Below are 15,717 nucleotides of genomic sequence, written 5' to 3' on the forward strand. Positions count from 1 at the left end.
GGGGCACTTCCAGAGTTGCAGTGATGTTCTGATTCTTCGCCAGGTGCTAGTTTCGTGGGGTTGCTTATCTTGTGAAATGTCATCGAGTGGTATGCTTACGACGGCACACTTTCCTGCATGAATGTTATAAATTGACCATTGAACAACAGAGGGGTTAGGAACCTCCCTGCCCCCAGGTGAAAATCCGTATATAACTTTACAGTTGGCCCTGTGAATCCACGGTTCCACATCTGTGGGTGCAACCAACCATGGATCGTGTAGTACTGTAGTATGTATTTAGTAAAAAAAAAATCCAAGTTTAAGTGGACCCGAGCAGTTCAAACTCGTGTTGTTTAAGGCTCAACTGCACTTCAGAATAAAATGTTAAGAAACAAGGACGCAGGACATGATCTCAAAGCCAAGGATAGATCTTTAAAAAACTAATTTAGTTTTCTGAAAAGCAATATATTTGTTCTTGTTTTTCCCTTGAACCAGTGTATATTGCATTATGGCAGGGTCCTGGGACTGTGAAAGTGTCAGTGGGAAAAGAAAAGAGGGGTGACGTGAGCATCAGCTGAAGCTGTGGGGAGCAGGCTAGCTCTCCAGGGAAGGTACTTCTCAGCAGCTCCTTGCTGCTGCACTCACAGTTCACCCGCAAACTGTATCATGTACATGCATGTGCATATCTAGAAAGATGCTTCCCAACCGTTCACAGGCCGTGGCACATGCAGAAAATGACAACATTGGAATGGCACACACTGGGGTACCAGATGGGGCTCCTGGCAGCCAAAGCCAAGTGGCCTGGTCCTCTAGGTGCTCCCAGGATGAGGGGTATCACCCTCAGCACACCTGTGGGATAATGTCCTCTTAGAGTGTGGGAAGCCATGGGCCTCCATTATCCATTTCACGTTCTCTGAACTGGCAAAGGGGAAGAGTCTAGGCTTCCCTTGCCCTTCTGCTCTTGGAGAAGCCAACTCTGCACACCCCTCACCCCTGGGTTACAGGTCCCATTTGCAGTAATGAAGATCATGGGGTTCAGGGGAGTTGTGCAGCATTCTGGGTCCCTCCTCTATGCTGTGGCCTTACTTCTATTTCTAGCCTCATTTCCCACCGAACACCCCACTCTCTCTCCCGAGCACATTACACCCTGGGCACACTGCACTTGTCTGTCATCTGTGAACATCTCCCAAGCCCTTCTCTCTCTCCATCACTCCATTCCCTCTGCCGGAGCACTCAGCCTGCCATCCCTGTGCTAAGCCCTCCACTTCTCTGTGAAGCCTCTTTCTATACACTGAGGCCACTACCACACTGTGATTTGTGTTACGTGTGTGTGTGTGTGTGTGTGTGTGTGTGTGTGTGTGAACGTTCTCATGGTCCCTGATTTCCTATCTTGCCCACAGTAGGTGCTCAACAGTTATTTCTCAGATGACTTCCGTGCTGCAGAGGGACCCTGGCATTAACTCCCCCCCTGTTCTTGGTGGTCACTCATTGTCCCCTTGGGTCTGGATCCCCAGCCTCTCAGGGACCTTTCAGCCATTTCCAACTCTGCCAGGGGCCTGGAGCCATGCCGCCTGGATGAGACACATCCTCATTGCCCAGACCCCCTCACCTCCCCTAGCTCACACCTTTGGGGTTGGCATTAGACTAATTGTAGTGTGACAAAGGGAAAGGGTCACGGTGACTCAGCCTCAGTGCTGACTCCCCTCATTCAAGCGCCAACCTGCAGTACCAGCATGTGGCCACAGGGGGCTCTCTGGGGCGACCCTTTGCCCAGGGGAGGAGGGCTCTGTGGGAAGTACTGCCCAGATAAGCAAGGAACTGCTCAGGGGCTCTGCCCCTCTCCAAGTGCTGAAGCCCCACTGCCCGCCTTGGCTGCCTTATCCTGATGTTTTACCCTTAGCTGTCTAGCAGCTGTTGTTTTCTGTCTTAACAAATTACTCCTTGCTTTCCCGTGAGCCTCTCTTCTGGCCACCCACTCTACTGACCAATAGCCGCCACAGGAGCAAGTCACCTCCACTTTTGTCAGTTCCACTTCCTTTAGATGAGGGCCAGACCTACACCATGAGCTCCCCGTCTTTCAGGATGTGGGCTGGAAAATTGTCCTGTTCCATCTCTTCAACACCTCCCGACTCCGCCCCCTTCTGTCTCCTCAGTGCCACCCAGGTTCGGGGCTCCCCGACTCTGCCAGGATTAATGCAGTGGCTTCCTGGAGGACCCCGTGTCTCCAGACAGCCCCCTGCCTGTCAACTCTCCACCCTGGAGCCAGAGAGATCTTACTCCCATCAGACGCTGGCCTTCAGTGGTTCCCCAAGTCCCAGCTCCAAATAGTACCCCAGGCTACCCAAGACCCAGCTGCCTGATTCTCCAGCCTCACGTCCCTCCTCTCTTGCCCTCCAACCAGTAGTACTGAAATACTTGTAGTTGCTCAACACACCGTGGTGTTTTAAGCCTTTGTACTTTGCACACGCTCCTTCCTGTGGCCTGATCACCTCCCACCCCTCCCCCACCTGTGCCCTTACTCCTCATACTTCCTTCACCTGGCTGAGCCCTATTCATCCTTAAAAGTGCCAATTCCCCTGTGAAGCCTTCCCTAACCCACAACTCCTTCCCATGCCCCAGAACCCCTCCTCTGAATAGATCCAGTCCCCAGACACACGTCTCTCATTGTATTTGTCACTCAGAGTTGTGATAATTACTCGTGCTGTCCTGTCTCCTCCACCATCTGTGTACCTCTGTGTGGGACGGGGTTGGCACACTGTCTGAATGTTGTTGCACTGAGGTAGCTCCCTCTCTGCACCATCACCTCCCACCTTGAGCAAGTCCTTTAAATGCTCTGAACTTCGTTTGCTTATCTGCAAAATGGAAAAATGTGAGAATTGGAAGGGGGCACACACATTCAAGAACTTTATAAACAGCTAAGGGCTATGCACGTGTTTTTGTTTTTGTTTTTATAAACTTATTTATTTTTGGCTTCATTGGGTCTTCGTTGCTGCGCGTGGCTTTCTCTAGTTGCGGCAAGCGAGGGCTACTCTTCGTTGTGGTGCGTGGGCTTCTCTTGTTGCGGTGGCTTCTCTTGCTATGGAGCACGGGCTCTAGGCGTGTGGCCTTCAGTAGTTGTGGCACGTGGGCTCTAGAGCGCAGGCTCAGTAGTTGTGGCACACGGGCTTAGTTGCTCCGTGGCATGTGGGATCTTCCTGGACTAGGGCTCGAACCCGGGTCCCCTGCATTGGCAGGCGGATTCTTCACTGCGCCACCAGGGAAGTCCCTTTGCACGTGTTTTTAATGCATTTTCTTCCTTCAGATTAGCGTCTACCTGCACTTGCCTGTGTGGAAATCATAAGATCAAAGGAATGTGATGTGATCTTTTTGAAATTTCTTCACCTTGGGTCCAAGGAAAAGCTGGTGGAGAGTAAACCATTAATTGTGTCTCCCTGCAGCTCCTAGTCTTCTCGGAAGCTCTGGGTTAATCCTGGGGTCAGGAACCTTGTTTGGCCAGAGGAAACAGTGCATATGTGTAGGTCTTGGGCTGTCTCCCTTTCTCGTCAGTGCTCCCCACCAAGTGCCCACCGTTCCCTCCACCAACAGAAGAGACCTCTCCCCACCCTCCCGTGATGAGGTCTGTGGAAGTCACAAACTGAAGGTCCAATCAACAAGGATGCTCTGACCTAACAAATAATCTCCCTCATGTGAGGTTTAAGGATTTGGTTTTGGAGCCCCAAGAAGAAAAAAGTTCCTGAAGATTTGGTATGGAGAAACCCTTCTGAGCAGGGCATTCAAAAGTTTAATTAGCGGCTGGAGGAGGACTGGACGCTGGACGTTCCAGGAGTGAACGCTGGAATTCCAGGTGGGAGCCTGTTTATGGCTGCAGCCCAGGTCATGCCAGAGGCTAGAGGTAGAAGCCTGGGAGCCAGACACAGCTCAAGGGTGGTCTGGATGCTCTCGAGATAAGGCCAGCTAAGAGCTGTGAGCTCACTGAAGTTCGAAAACCGGCTCCCAGCCCCCACCCCTCCCTCCCCTCAATCTAGTAAAATTGATGCTCATCTCTGTAGTTTTGGGACACGATGGTAAGAATGCTGGTGCCTCGGGTTCTTGTGCTGGTCCTATCTCAGGCTTGTTTGCTTGCTTCCTTCGCATACTACAGACAGGGCTTTGCATAAAGAAGTGGGCTGGTGGATCACTGTTCTGCAAAGATCCCACTGTGCGACTGGAGCAGGTTACCTTCTCTGAGCCCTAGTGTTCTCATCCGTGAAACAGGCATATCGTTCCTTCTTTTCCTAATAACCAAACAAGTGTTCTTGTACTTTACCTTAAATAAATGTAATTTAAAGATGCCACGCCTTTTTGACATCACTTTTGTGCATAAATAAAAGTGAAAGAAAGAGAAAGCCATTGGCAATAACTTCATCACAACTGCCACGGTGATTCTAGGACCATCCTGATTTCAGAGTTAGTCAAATGTGAAAAATACAACACCTGTGTACCTACCATCTTGCTTAAGAGACAGAACAATTCCCAGCAGCACTAACAGCCTTGTGTCAACCTCCTTGACCTAGCCTTTCCACCCTAGAGAAAACTGTCCTCAATTTTGTGTTGACTCTTCCCTCATTTTTTAAAAACACGTACCCTATGCAATACATCGTTTGAGCTTGTTTCAGAATGGTTCCGTGAGTGGAATTGTATCCCATTCTTTTGATGTTTTTAAAAGCCATGAGAAGTTGATATATGCTAATATGTGTAGCTCATTTATTGTTCACTATTAAATATTCCACTCTCTTCATATCCTGCTGTATTAATTCTGCTGATGGAAATTTGGGCTGTTTCCCGAGTTTTGCTGTTAAGTTATTTTTGCTATAAACATTCTCATAGTCGTTTCTAAGAACATGTGTGTTTCTCCAGGGTATATACCTGGGCAGGGAACGGCTAAGTCTAGGTGAGAGTGCTTGCGGTTCTGATTGCTAGCTAATACTTATTTCTGTCCACTGAATAGCCCGAGGGGACATGAGTCCTGTACTTGCTTTGTTTACAGACCTTCAAGTGGAATAAGCGTTTATAAAAAGAATAGGGGGATAGTGAAGGAGAGATTCCCAGACCATAGTCTGACTTTCAGCCATGGCCCTGGGGGGCAAAGCCAAAAAGGAGTGGAGGCCAGATGCAGCACTGCTGTTGGCATGGAGCATGTGTGTGAGGTGGGGCTGCCCTTGACTGGACACTCAGTCTCAGACTGTGGCACAGCTGACATCACAGAATCCACTGTGAGGCTATGGCTGGGCTTCAGGACTAGAAATTCAGACAAAACACTGCATGCATTCTCAGATTGTTTGTTTGTTTATTCAAATTGCAGTGAGGAAACTGAAATGGGCTCTCCAGGGTTATTTCCCTGAGCCCTGGTCCCCTTTGCAGCTCCCAGCTCTAGGTCCTATTGATGGGCTTCAGCGGTCAGTGGCTCCATGGTGTCAGATGTCACACCTCCAGTGATCTCCAGCCCCTGGCCACTCTCTGCTGTCTCTACGATGGCCTCCATTCGGGTCCCTTCCACTGGCTTCGCCAGGATGCTCACATATTTATCGCGTGAGGAGGCCACTGTCTTTGCAGTGAGGCTGGCTCTGACGTTCCTGAAGAAAGAGCTGATCCTGCTGAGTCTCTCGGTGGAGGGACCTGAACTCGCTGTAGATAAGCTCCTGCCCGATTTGTGCGAGGTCCTGGACTCGTTGGTGATGGGAGCACGGCCGATGCCTTTGTGAGCAGTGCCCTGCTCGCTGCCCCCCGGGCTGCCGTGGCCTTTGTCCTTTTGGTCATCTCTAGTGGCTCTGCGGCCGCCTGAGCACGGGCCAGCTGCTTTCTGGATGGTCTTGTTCCCCGCTGCCTTGTGGTGGCTTTCCACTGAACTGCAGAGCGAGGGGCTCGTAAGAGCTCTGTCCTCTCCCCAGTGCTCCCTTCTCTCCCTTCTTCCCTTGCGGGCCTGGGACACCCTCTGTGAGCTGCCATCCTGTTCACTCACTTTGCCTTCCTGTGGCAAGGTTGAGATGAGGGTCCCACAGGGTCTCCCAGAGGCAGGGGCGTGGGTAGGGGCACGGATGATCACAGCGGGGACGCTGTAGGGTGCCTGGACCCCAGGCTGAATCTCTTCAAGTGTGTAGAGAGGTATGGCAGGCTCCCCCTCTGCCTCACCTCACTTCTGCTTCTGGGTTTTTATCTCCCCAAGAGGCTGTTGGTGAACTTCAGTCCCAGTGAGAGAAGTAACCACTTTCTCAGCCTAAGCCCCTGGCACAGCCTGTTTATCCTCTGGTGCCCTTTGTGACCTACCCCTGTGGCATAGCCCTTTCCTCATTGTGACCTATCCCTGTGGCATAGCCCTTTCCTCATTGTGACCTATCCCTGTCGCATAGCCATTTGCCTCATCCCCCAGCTGCCCCCTCAGGGCAGGGCTCCCATCCTCTCCCAAAGGAGGGGGAGGACATGTCCTCCCGCGGGGGACAGGCCCATCCTGCCAGGGACTCAGGTGTGTACCGAAATAAAAATGTCTTCAACTGGGAAAGTTTTGTGTGGGTCCTTTTTCTTTTCCTCCCCCAAATTCAGCTACTGACACTGTGAGGCTACGGCTGGGCTTTGGGACCTTGAAATTCAGACAAAACACTGCATGCATTCTCAGATTGTTTGTTGTTTTATTTAAATTGCAGTAAGGAAGCTGAAATGGGCTCTCCAGGGTTATTTCCCTGAGCCCTGGTCCCCTTTGCAGACCCCAGCTCTAGGTCCTATTGATGGGCTTCAGCGGTCAGTGGCTCCATGGTGTCAGATGTCACACCTCCAGTGATCTCCAGCCCCTGGCCACTCTCTGCTGTCTCTACGATGGCCTCCATTTGGGTCCCTTCCACTGGCTTCGCCAGGATGCTCACATATTTATCGCGTGAGGAGGCCACTGTCTTTGCAGTAAGACTGGCTCTGATGTTCCTGAAGAAAGAGCTGATCCTGCTGAGTCTCTCGGTGGAGGGACCTGAACTCGCTGTAGATAAGCTCCTGCCCGATTTGTGCGAGGTCCTGGACTCGTTGGTGATGGGAGCACGGCCGATGCCTTTGTGAGCAGTGCCCTGATATGGAAATATTAATTGGACCTGCTTATTTGTTTTATGTTCTGAGCCTAAAAATTAGTAAATACAAAGCCTGAAGAAAAATGATGGGTACTTCATAAGTGCTACCTACATAAATGTTCAAGTATTATATGCCTGGAAGAATAAGCAGGTCGTCTCCAGAAAGGGCACCTAGGAGGCTGCAAACAGGAGGATAGAGCCTACTTTTGCACATTGATGACATGAGTAAGAAGTTTTAGAGCTCATGGAAAGAATATTATTTCTTGTGATGCACTGTGGGGTGGGCAGAGTAGGGGCTGTGACCCATATTTTATGGTTCAGGGCACTGAAATTTAGAGAGATTGAGTAACTTGCCCAGAGTCACAACACTGATGAGTGATGGGTCTGAGGCAGGGGAGGGAGTGAGATTCCTGAACACATGGACATGAGATCATGCCCTGGATACACAAACCAAGAGCTCTCCTTACTCCCTTTCCCACATCCTCCTGCCCCAAGGATGCTGCAGGGAGACAGCTGGTACTCAGAGGAGGTGCCTGGCCCAAGAGAAGGGCTCAAATCTGGACCCACCTCCTGGCTCTATGTTTCAATCCCTGACCCCAAATACAATGTCTTTCCCCCAAATGCAGACCCCCTGATGGACCGGGATATCCAAATATGTGTGCATCTCCCCTCCCTTCCCCCTCAGCACTTGATTCTAGCAGCTGATTTGCAGTGAGACTTCCTGGTGGTCAGGTGACCACCCTGAATGACCAGTAGTCTACTTGACTCCCTGACTCAAAACCCAGGACATTCCAAACCAACTGCCCACATGACAGCTGCACAGAGAATTAGCATCATCTTCAACTGATCAAACCCGGATGATGAGCAGTTAATATTCATTAGCTGGGAACAGGGTCTACTGGGCTGGTGTTTTGGTGGCTTAACAGATGAAGGTTACAGGCCCCCAGGGTCTCACTGACTTGAGACTGACCAATCGTCTGAGCAGCTTGGACTAAGGCCTGGCTAAGAGCGGGCAGTGGCTGCACGGGCTCTGAGTGGGCACCTTCCCTGCCCAATCCTCCCTCAGCCAGATCCAGGCTCTGCTGTACAAACTACAGCCATTGCTCCTGAATCTACTTGCTGGTATTAGTTCCACAGTACCTTCAATGGAGTGGTTAGTGGGGGTGCTATTTGGGTCCCTACCCTGTTGTTTGGCCAGATGCTGATTCTGATGTGCCTGAACCACCGCTGCGGATGGCCAGCAGATTATCTTGATCGCAGATGATATTCTTGTGCATCCTGTGTTTGATTCCTTTATAATCTTCCTTTTCTTCTTGGTACCCGAGTCATGATCCTGGAAAACACAACAAAAACTGAGAGAACTATTGATATGTTGCTGGGAGAAGACCATGCAGAGGTGTCAATTCATTCCCAGGTCACACGTCTGTTCTCTTTGTTCACCAGCCTCCTAGGGGAGTCTAGGGGAGTCAAGTGAATCGAAGCTGGGCTGAGAAGAGGGTGTTGCAATGTGGTGTGCACTTAAAATAGCCAGCAGGCTGACTGCACGGGGACATGAGTTTATTTAGTGAGATAATACAGAAAGGGAGCACAGCACAGTGACCGACAGAGTGGAGGCTGGTGCCTGATGGTCTGGATTCAAATCATACCAGAAGCCACATGAACCTGGGAAAGTTATGCAGACCCTCTGTCCTCAGTTCCTTGTTCAGTGATAATGGAAATGTTAATAGGGTCCACTTATTAGTATTACATGATGAAGCTTAATACAGCAAATCAGGTAGACCCTGATGGAAAATGATGGTTACTTCATAAGTGCTACCTAAGTGTTCAAATATTAAATGTCTGGAAGAATAAGCAAGAAATGTGGTAGTGCTGCCTCCAGAGAGGGGACCTGGATGCCACAGGGCAGGGGAGTGGGGAAGGTTATGGGTGTGATGCTTTAGAGCTTGTGAAGAATATCTGTTATTAACTCCTGTGATCCCCACATCAGCCCCGTGGGGAACTCACGGCAGATGCTGTGATCCATATTTTATGGTACATGGCACTAAAATGTTGAGATTTTAAGTGACTTTCCCGGAGTCGCAAAGCTGATGACAGATGTATGTGGGACAGGAATGTAGTTGGTTCCCTGGGACAGAAATCCCTGAACCCCTGAATCCTCTAGATGGTGCCCTGGACTCCTGAGCCCAGGGCTCCCCTCCCTCCATGCCCCCAATCCTCCTGCCTGCCTCATGGTTGCTCCAAGGACAGGAGGGGTCTGAGCCAACAGGAAGGCCCATGCCTGATCCAGCTGCCTCCCTTACATGTTGATCCCTGACCCCACAGCTGTTAAATATCCCTGAAAGAAGGTCCCTTGAAGGATCACAGGGTCCCATCTACGTCCCTCCTCCCTCAGCATCTTCACACACCGGAGCCTCCTGGTGGTCTGACCAGTGGTCGGCTTGTCTCCACGTGGATCAGAGGCCCGGTCTCTCCAAGCCAGCTGCCCACATGGCACATCTCTTAACAAATTAGCTTGGTCTTCAACAACCAGCCCTGGATGCACAGTTAGTGCTGATTAATGAGGACAGTGGCCTGCTGGGCTGTGCTTGGTGGTTTAGTGGGCGAAGCTGGCGTGCCCCACTGTCGCCTGACTGTTGATGTGAGCAACTGTCTGAGTAGCCTGGGCTACGGCCTGGCTGGGGAAGGGCCGTCGCTGCACTGGCTCTGAGGGCGCCCCTTCCCTGCTCATCCTTCCTCATCAAAATCCAGCCCCTACAAACTCCTCATCCATCCCTAGACCCTGCAGTGGCACAGGAGAGAGGCCCATGCCCTTCTAGAGGGACCCCTCCATAGCCACAGCCTAGAGACCCCATCCCAGGACTGTCTCTGAGGATGACCCAGGCCCTCCTAATCTCTGTCACCAAATGTTCATTCCACTAACCCAATGGCATTGTCCCTTCTCTCCATGTTCCCAGGCAGCGCCCAAACACCCAGTGATCCTGTCCACATCAACCACTGGAAATACCGCCATGAAAATCCCAGTTTCCTTCCTTTCTGAAAACCTCTAGATTTAGACTGCTAATATTTGCTTTCGGATTTTGACATCGACATTCAGAAGTGTTTAGCCTGTAATTTCTTCTGTCCTGTAATATCTGCTACTGGTACGACATCAGTATTCTCCTGGTCCGATGAAAGCAGTGTGGGTGTGTTCCCTCTGTATCTGTTCTCTGGAAGAGTGTGTAGGAGACGGGCATCATTTCTGTCTTAAATGTTTGGTAGAAATCAGAGGAAGCCACCTGGGCCTGAAGTTTGTTTTGCGGGGAAATTTTTTTTGCATCTCTTTCTAATTGAAGTTTACTTGGTGTATATTGTACAGGGCACAGATCTTAAACGTAGAGCTTTATGGTTTCTTGTAAATATAAACACATCTGTTACCAACACCCAGTTCAATATACAGGACGTCCCCAGCACCCTGGCCGCCCCCTGTAGAAGGGGAGAAGAATAAGTGCTAACTTATTCGGTTATAAGAATGAAATCAGTTACTCCATGTATATTCCAAGTGCAGTGATTTACACACAAATAACTCAAAATGAGTGTGGCAGCACAATCAGAAAGTAGTGGAGGGTGCTGGAGGGCTGGGAGAATCCAGTCCCTTTGGGATTTCCGCTGTGGAGGTCGGACCAGAGTAAGGAAGCTGAGAGGAGCTTCTCAGAAGCATCTGGGCTTTCACAGAGGGAAAAACTACTGCTCCCCAGAGTGGAGCGCCCATTGTAATTCACTGAGCCCTCCCTTTGCGGAGGGTGCTTTTCTATACTTTTGTGTTATTTTACATAGAAGTGTTTAAAAAAAAAAACCGAGGAGGAGATCAATTTTGCTTGATGTAACAGCCTTTCACTGTTAAAAATAAGACATATATCTAAAATTTATGCTAAATCTGTACAGCTCCGACAGGAAGTAACCGGCACTCACTAGCTGACTCAGGAGCGGAGGGGGAGCAGAGAGGCGGCCTCCTTCCTTGGCCTCGTGTCTCATTTAAGCTGCCAGACGCTGCACAAGCTCCATCCCCTCTGAGTCTCAGGCTGAGGCCTCCAGGTCCCAGTCTTCACAGGTGCCAGACCAGAACCTGCCACACAAAGGCAGGGACTGGAGTCAGTGGGGAGGTGGGCTCCCTGGGGTCGGTGTGTGGGACCCAGGGGGCTACTCAGACCCTTCAAGTGACTTTGGGCCCTGACATCCCCAGGGCTCACATCCCCTGGGCACTGGGGCCTGTTTGCTGCTCTTTGCCAAGTGTGTTCTGGTAGCATAGAGACCTGTCCTACAGGGGCGATTTAACCTGGGCATTTGGCCAGGCGGCGTTCAAGTGACTGGTCCCCTGAACAGTGAAAGTGATGCAGAGGAAAGGGGAGGCTCTGGGGCTCCAGGGTGAAAAGTGTGGGTCCCTCCCACCTGGGCACTGTGAGGAGTGGGAGATCTGACGACACAGGTGGAAGTAGTGACCCTGTCCCTCCAGCCCACACACAACACGGCCCATCATGAGACCAGCACAGTGGAAGTGGGCAGAGAACTGCAATGTTCCCTTTCCCCCTAATAATCATTTTTCTCTCTTTAACACCCCAGCCAAACTTGCCTCTGCTTTTTAATTAAAAAAGATCCTGATGCTGTGGTAATAGAATCATAAATTTTATAGCTTTGGTATATCCCAACATGAAAAGTTTATAGAAGACACTGCTTTTCAGAGTGTAATAAAACCAGATGTATTTGTTATTTAATTTTAAGGTCATAATTAATTTGGAATCCTGGCCCTTTAACTCATCCTAAATTAGCTTTGCTTTGACTTGCCTTCATTTTTTGTGTGTGTTGTATTCAATTTCTACACATCTATGAAAAATCTATAGAACCTCAGGTTGAGAAATGGTGCCATGAGGTGACCCAGGCCCTTCAGTGGGGCTCCACAGAGGCTGAGGGGTCCCCAGGGGTTGGGGAAATCCCAGCCAGGTGTGGATCCTGCAGTGTCCCCTACTGGATGCCAGGGCTACTGCGTGCCCACAGGGATGCAGCAGCGCTGGGCCAGGTGAGCTGTCTGCTTGCGTGAGAAGAAGCCCCGGTGCCTCTGTCCTCCTCACCCTTTCTCCAGGAGGCCTGAACTGGGGGGTACCAGGGCCACTCCAGATATCTCACCACACCGGGTGATTAACTGGGGATGTTGCCTGCTGACCTTGGCGGGTTGGGAGGGCAAGGCTGGGTCTTGCAGAGGGAGATGTTGAACCTCACCGGGGACACTCTTTACAAAGAACACAATGTGAACAACACCTCCAGGAGTGATGTATGTGGTGACCCCACAGACGCCTCCGGCCCCCCCTCTAAATATAAGAGCCTGGCATCTTCAGGGGTTCTATGGAACGGGGACTGTTCCCTGGCGAGATGCACTCAGGTCATTCTCCAGTTGCCTGCGCAGATTACCACCATTCTCTTGTCTCCACCTTTTTGTTCACACGCAGTGGTGACCACCTCCGTGCTCTTCTCTGGCTTTTGGGTTTTCCTGAAGCGCCAAAAAAAAAAAAAAAAGTCAGGGATGGCAAGGGAAGCACATACACTTATTTGCCTTCTGCTCTTCCTCCTACCTTCTCCACGCTCACATTTCCTCTTCTTGTTCTTCCTCATCCTTTTACTTCATCCCTTCTCTTGAATCCAGGATGAGAGAATTTCTTTTTTTTTTAATTGGATGAGTCAGTCTATTTATTTATTTTTAACATCTTTATTGGAGTATAATTGCTTTACAGTGGTGTGTTAGTTTCTGCTTTATAACAAAGTGAATCAGCTATACATATACATACATCCCCATAACCCCTCCCTCTTGTGTCTCCCTCCCACCCTCCCTATCCCACTCATCCAGGTGGTCACAAGCTGATCTCCCTGTGCTATGCGGCTGCTTCCCACTAGCTATCTATTTTACGTTTGGTAGTGTATATATGTCCATGCCTCTCTCTCACTTTGTCACAGCTTACCCTTCTCCCTCCCCATATCCTCAAACCCATACCCTTTTTATGCTAAGTTATATGCTACATGTAGCTGGAAAAATGTTAAAAAGATTTCTAAAGAACTGTGCATCTATTTTTGAAGCTGATTTGCCTGTTCAAGGCTTGCTAGCACTTTATCCATCTCAGTACTATTTCACTTAGTAAACAAATGCAGTTGCCATAATTGCTGCTTATGTGTCTGTGTTCCCTTCTAGGTTATATGTTTTTGAAGTTAGAAACTATATATCACAGCCCCTATGTATAGCACAATATCCATTGCTAATGCAGATTGTGTTTTAAGATATGAGACAAAATTTAAGACTTTTATTATAGGCATAAACATCTAGCAAACCAACCAGAAAATAAAAGCTAATTTTCAATTGGTTAGCCAAAAACAAAAAAGAGAGGAATACCTAGTGCAAAACCATATCTCTAATATCTCCTGTTGAACTTAGAGCACACACATGCTAAACTTATTTTAAAATATCTTCTCATCAAAGATTTGAGGTTGGACCTGAAAAAATTATATCAGAAGTGAAAATAATCATGTGGTCTGACCAGCCTGGATCACACAAAGTAAGTGTATACTATATATAAAGTAGATAAACTACGAGGTCCTGCTGTATAGCACAAGCAACTATATTCAATACCTTGTAATAACCTATAATGGAAAAGGACCTGAAAAAGAAATATATATATCTGAATCACTTGCCTGTACACCTGAAAGACAACATTGTCAATCAACTATACTTCAAGGAAAACAAAACAAAACAAAGTAAGTGTAAAGGGAAGTATAGTTTTATAAATTCACCTCTGATATCCAATGGACCAACTGAAAGACAACAGAAACTACAACTTTCTAGGAGACAGGACATGGCCAGCAAACCAGGCCGTTAACCCTCGGTAACGGTCATACCTGCCAAAAAATATACAGACTAGCCTGCATTCATGAATACATAGGAATTCTTCATTTATCTGGCATTATCAGGCAATGAGGTATTGTATGCTAGGAGAAGTTTTTTTTTAATGACAAATTTAAGAGGAGTTATTTTAACCTTCACTCGGTAATTTTTTTCTAAAATTAAGAAATGTATCCACTGGTGTATCTAATGTTTCCGTGATAACTCGGGGTCATCAGTTCAATCAACGTTTGCATGAATAATGCGAATGGAAACAAGACAGGCATGCTTACTGAAACTGAAAGTGACATGGCACTGGCTGGAGTAACTGATGAGAGAGCAAGAAAAAGCAAGAATGAAAACAAACCATGATCAAGAAACAGTCAAGTTCTGACTTTCTGTACTTAGTTTCAAAAAGAGATACCACAAATCCCAGCGAGAGACTCCAGCATCATTAGCTGTCTTTCTCCTTTGTTTCCACCTTCCTTTTCCTTCTACCCTAGATTGTTCCAGGAAATGTTTATAGCTCCCTGCCAAGACAAATTCTAATACTTAACTTTCTCTCACACAAACTTCACAATATGTCCATGTGATACATGGTGTGGAGGTAAAAGACAATTCATCACAGGGACATCTCCTATGAAAATAAAATTAGAACCTAGCTTCTAAACATGCAGAGAGGAAGGCGTGGTGTCAGGCGCTAATTTCCTTGCGAATTCCTCGCCATTTCTAATAGACGTTCTTCTTTACCAAGATCCCTTTTTATTGGTGTCCCATTCCAGACTGCTCCACTCTGCCCATCCTCATCCTGTAAAATACATTCACACTCTTTTGTGACCCTACTTATTTGCCCATTAAATAATCAAACATAGAACTGTCGGAATTAAATATAGAGTGAAATTAAAATACTGGAGTCACTTGGAGGGTTTAAGCAGCTCCATCAGAAAGTACTGGGCATGGATTTAAAGAGGCTGCGTGGGACGTGTTCTTGTCCAAGTTCTTTCTCAAGAAGTATCTGAAATAAGCCTAAATTCAGAGTTAATCAGACTGGCCTGCTTTCTCAGGTGAACTGGAATTCATTGCTCTTTCCCCTCAACTCCCTGATGTCAGTGGCACTTTCCGGAGATGAGGTGGACTTCTCTGCCTACTGCAGAAGCTCAGTTCCCCCGGGCCCCACTCTCTGTCTGAATCCCACACTTGAGGCCAGATGCCAGCCTTCCCAGAACATTCGCGGTCTCATTTCAGTTTTTGACCTGCTCAGATTGAGTCCCTGTAGACTCTTCCTCAGCTTGAAACCTGATCTTCCACCCCTTCCCTGACCTCAATGGTTACCTGCCTACTTTAGGCCTCAGGTGCTTTAGCTATAAAATGATATAGTGGCCCTTAATTCTAAAGTCTTTTTTCTAAAGTGCTACAATGTGGTGGCTCCTTGAAAATGTTTCTCTTTGCTGGTTTAAATTTTGTAGAGAATTAAAACCACAGCTACTCTAAAAGACAGTAAGTTACATTGGATAAGGAAAGTGTGCTTTTGTGGTTAGATTAACAGGGATGGAAGACGACTTAGTATGTTTTAAGATACTCATGATCCATTCTCGTGAGAGTCAGGGGAAGAAGGGGAAGAGAGTTAATAAAATACCAAACGACTGTGACAAATTAAATTCACCAAGATGTAGCTGATTAGCTACTACTTGAATAAGCCACACAAATCCAATTCAAGTTGTCCTTTATTTTTCTAAGAAGGGATCCCAGTGAACTGAG

General features: G+C 48.3%; 1 protein-coding gene across 1 annotated transcript; it reads right to left on the reverse strand.

Annotated features, from left to right (window-relative positions):
* Nucleotides 1–5,395: 5,395 nt before the first annotated feature.
* On the reverse strand, nucleotides 5,396–6,836 carry GARIN4 (golgi associated RAB2 interactor family member 4). Its single transcript, XM_024750873.1, has 2 exons — nucleotides 6,782–6,836; nucleotides 5,396–6,102 (listed from the first exon to the last, which is right to left on the reverse strand). The coding sequence occupies exons 1-2, from the start codon at nucleotides 6,834–6,836 to the stop codon at nucleotides 5,396–5,398; spliced, it is 762 nt and encodes a 253-aa protein (XP_024606641.1).
* Between the last annotated feature and the right edge of the window lie 8,881 nt (nucleotides 6,837–15,717).

The sequence above is a fragment of the Neophocaena asiaeorientalis genome, unplaced genomic scaffold (genome assembly GCF_003031525.2).
Source record: "Neophocaena asiaeorientalis asiaeorientalis breed wild unplaced genomic scaffold, Neophocaena_asiaeorientalis_V1.1 scaffold67, whole genome shotgun sequence".
Taxonomy (NCBI): domain Eukaryota; kingdom Metazoa; phylum Chordata; class Mammalia; order Artiodactyla; family Phocoenidae; genus Neophocaena; species Neophocaena asiaeorientalis.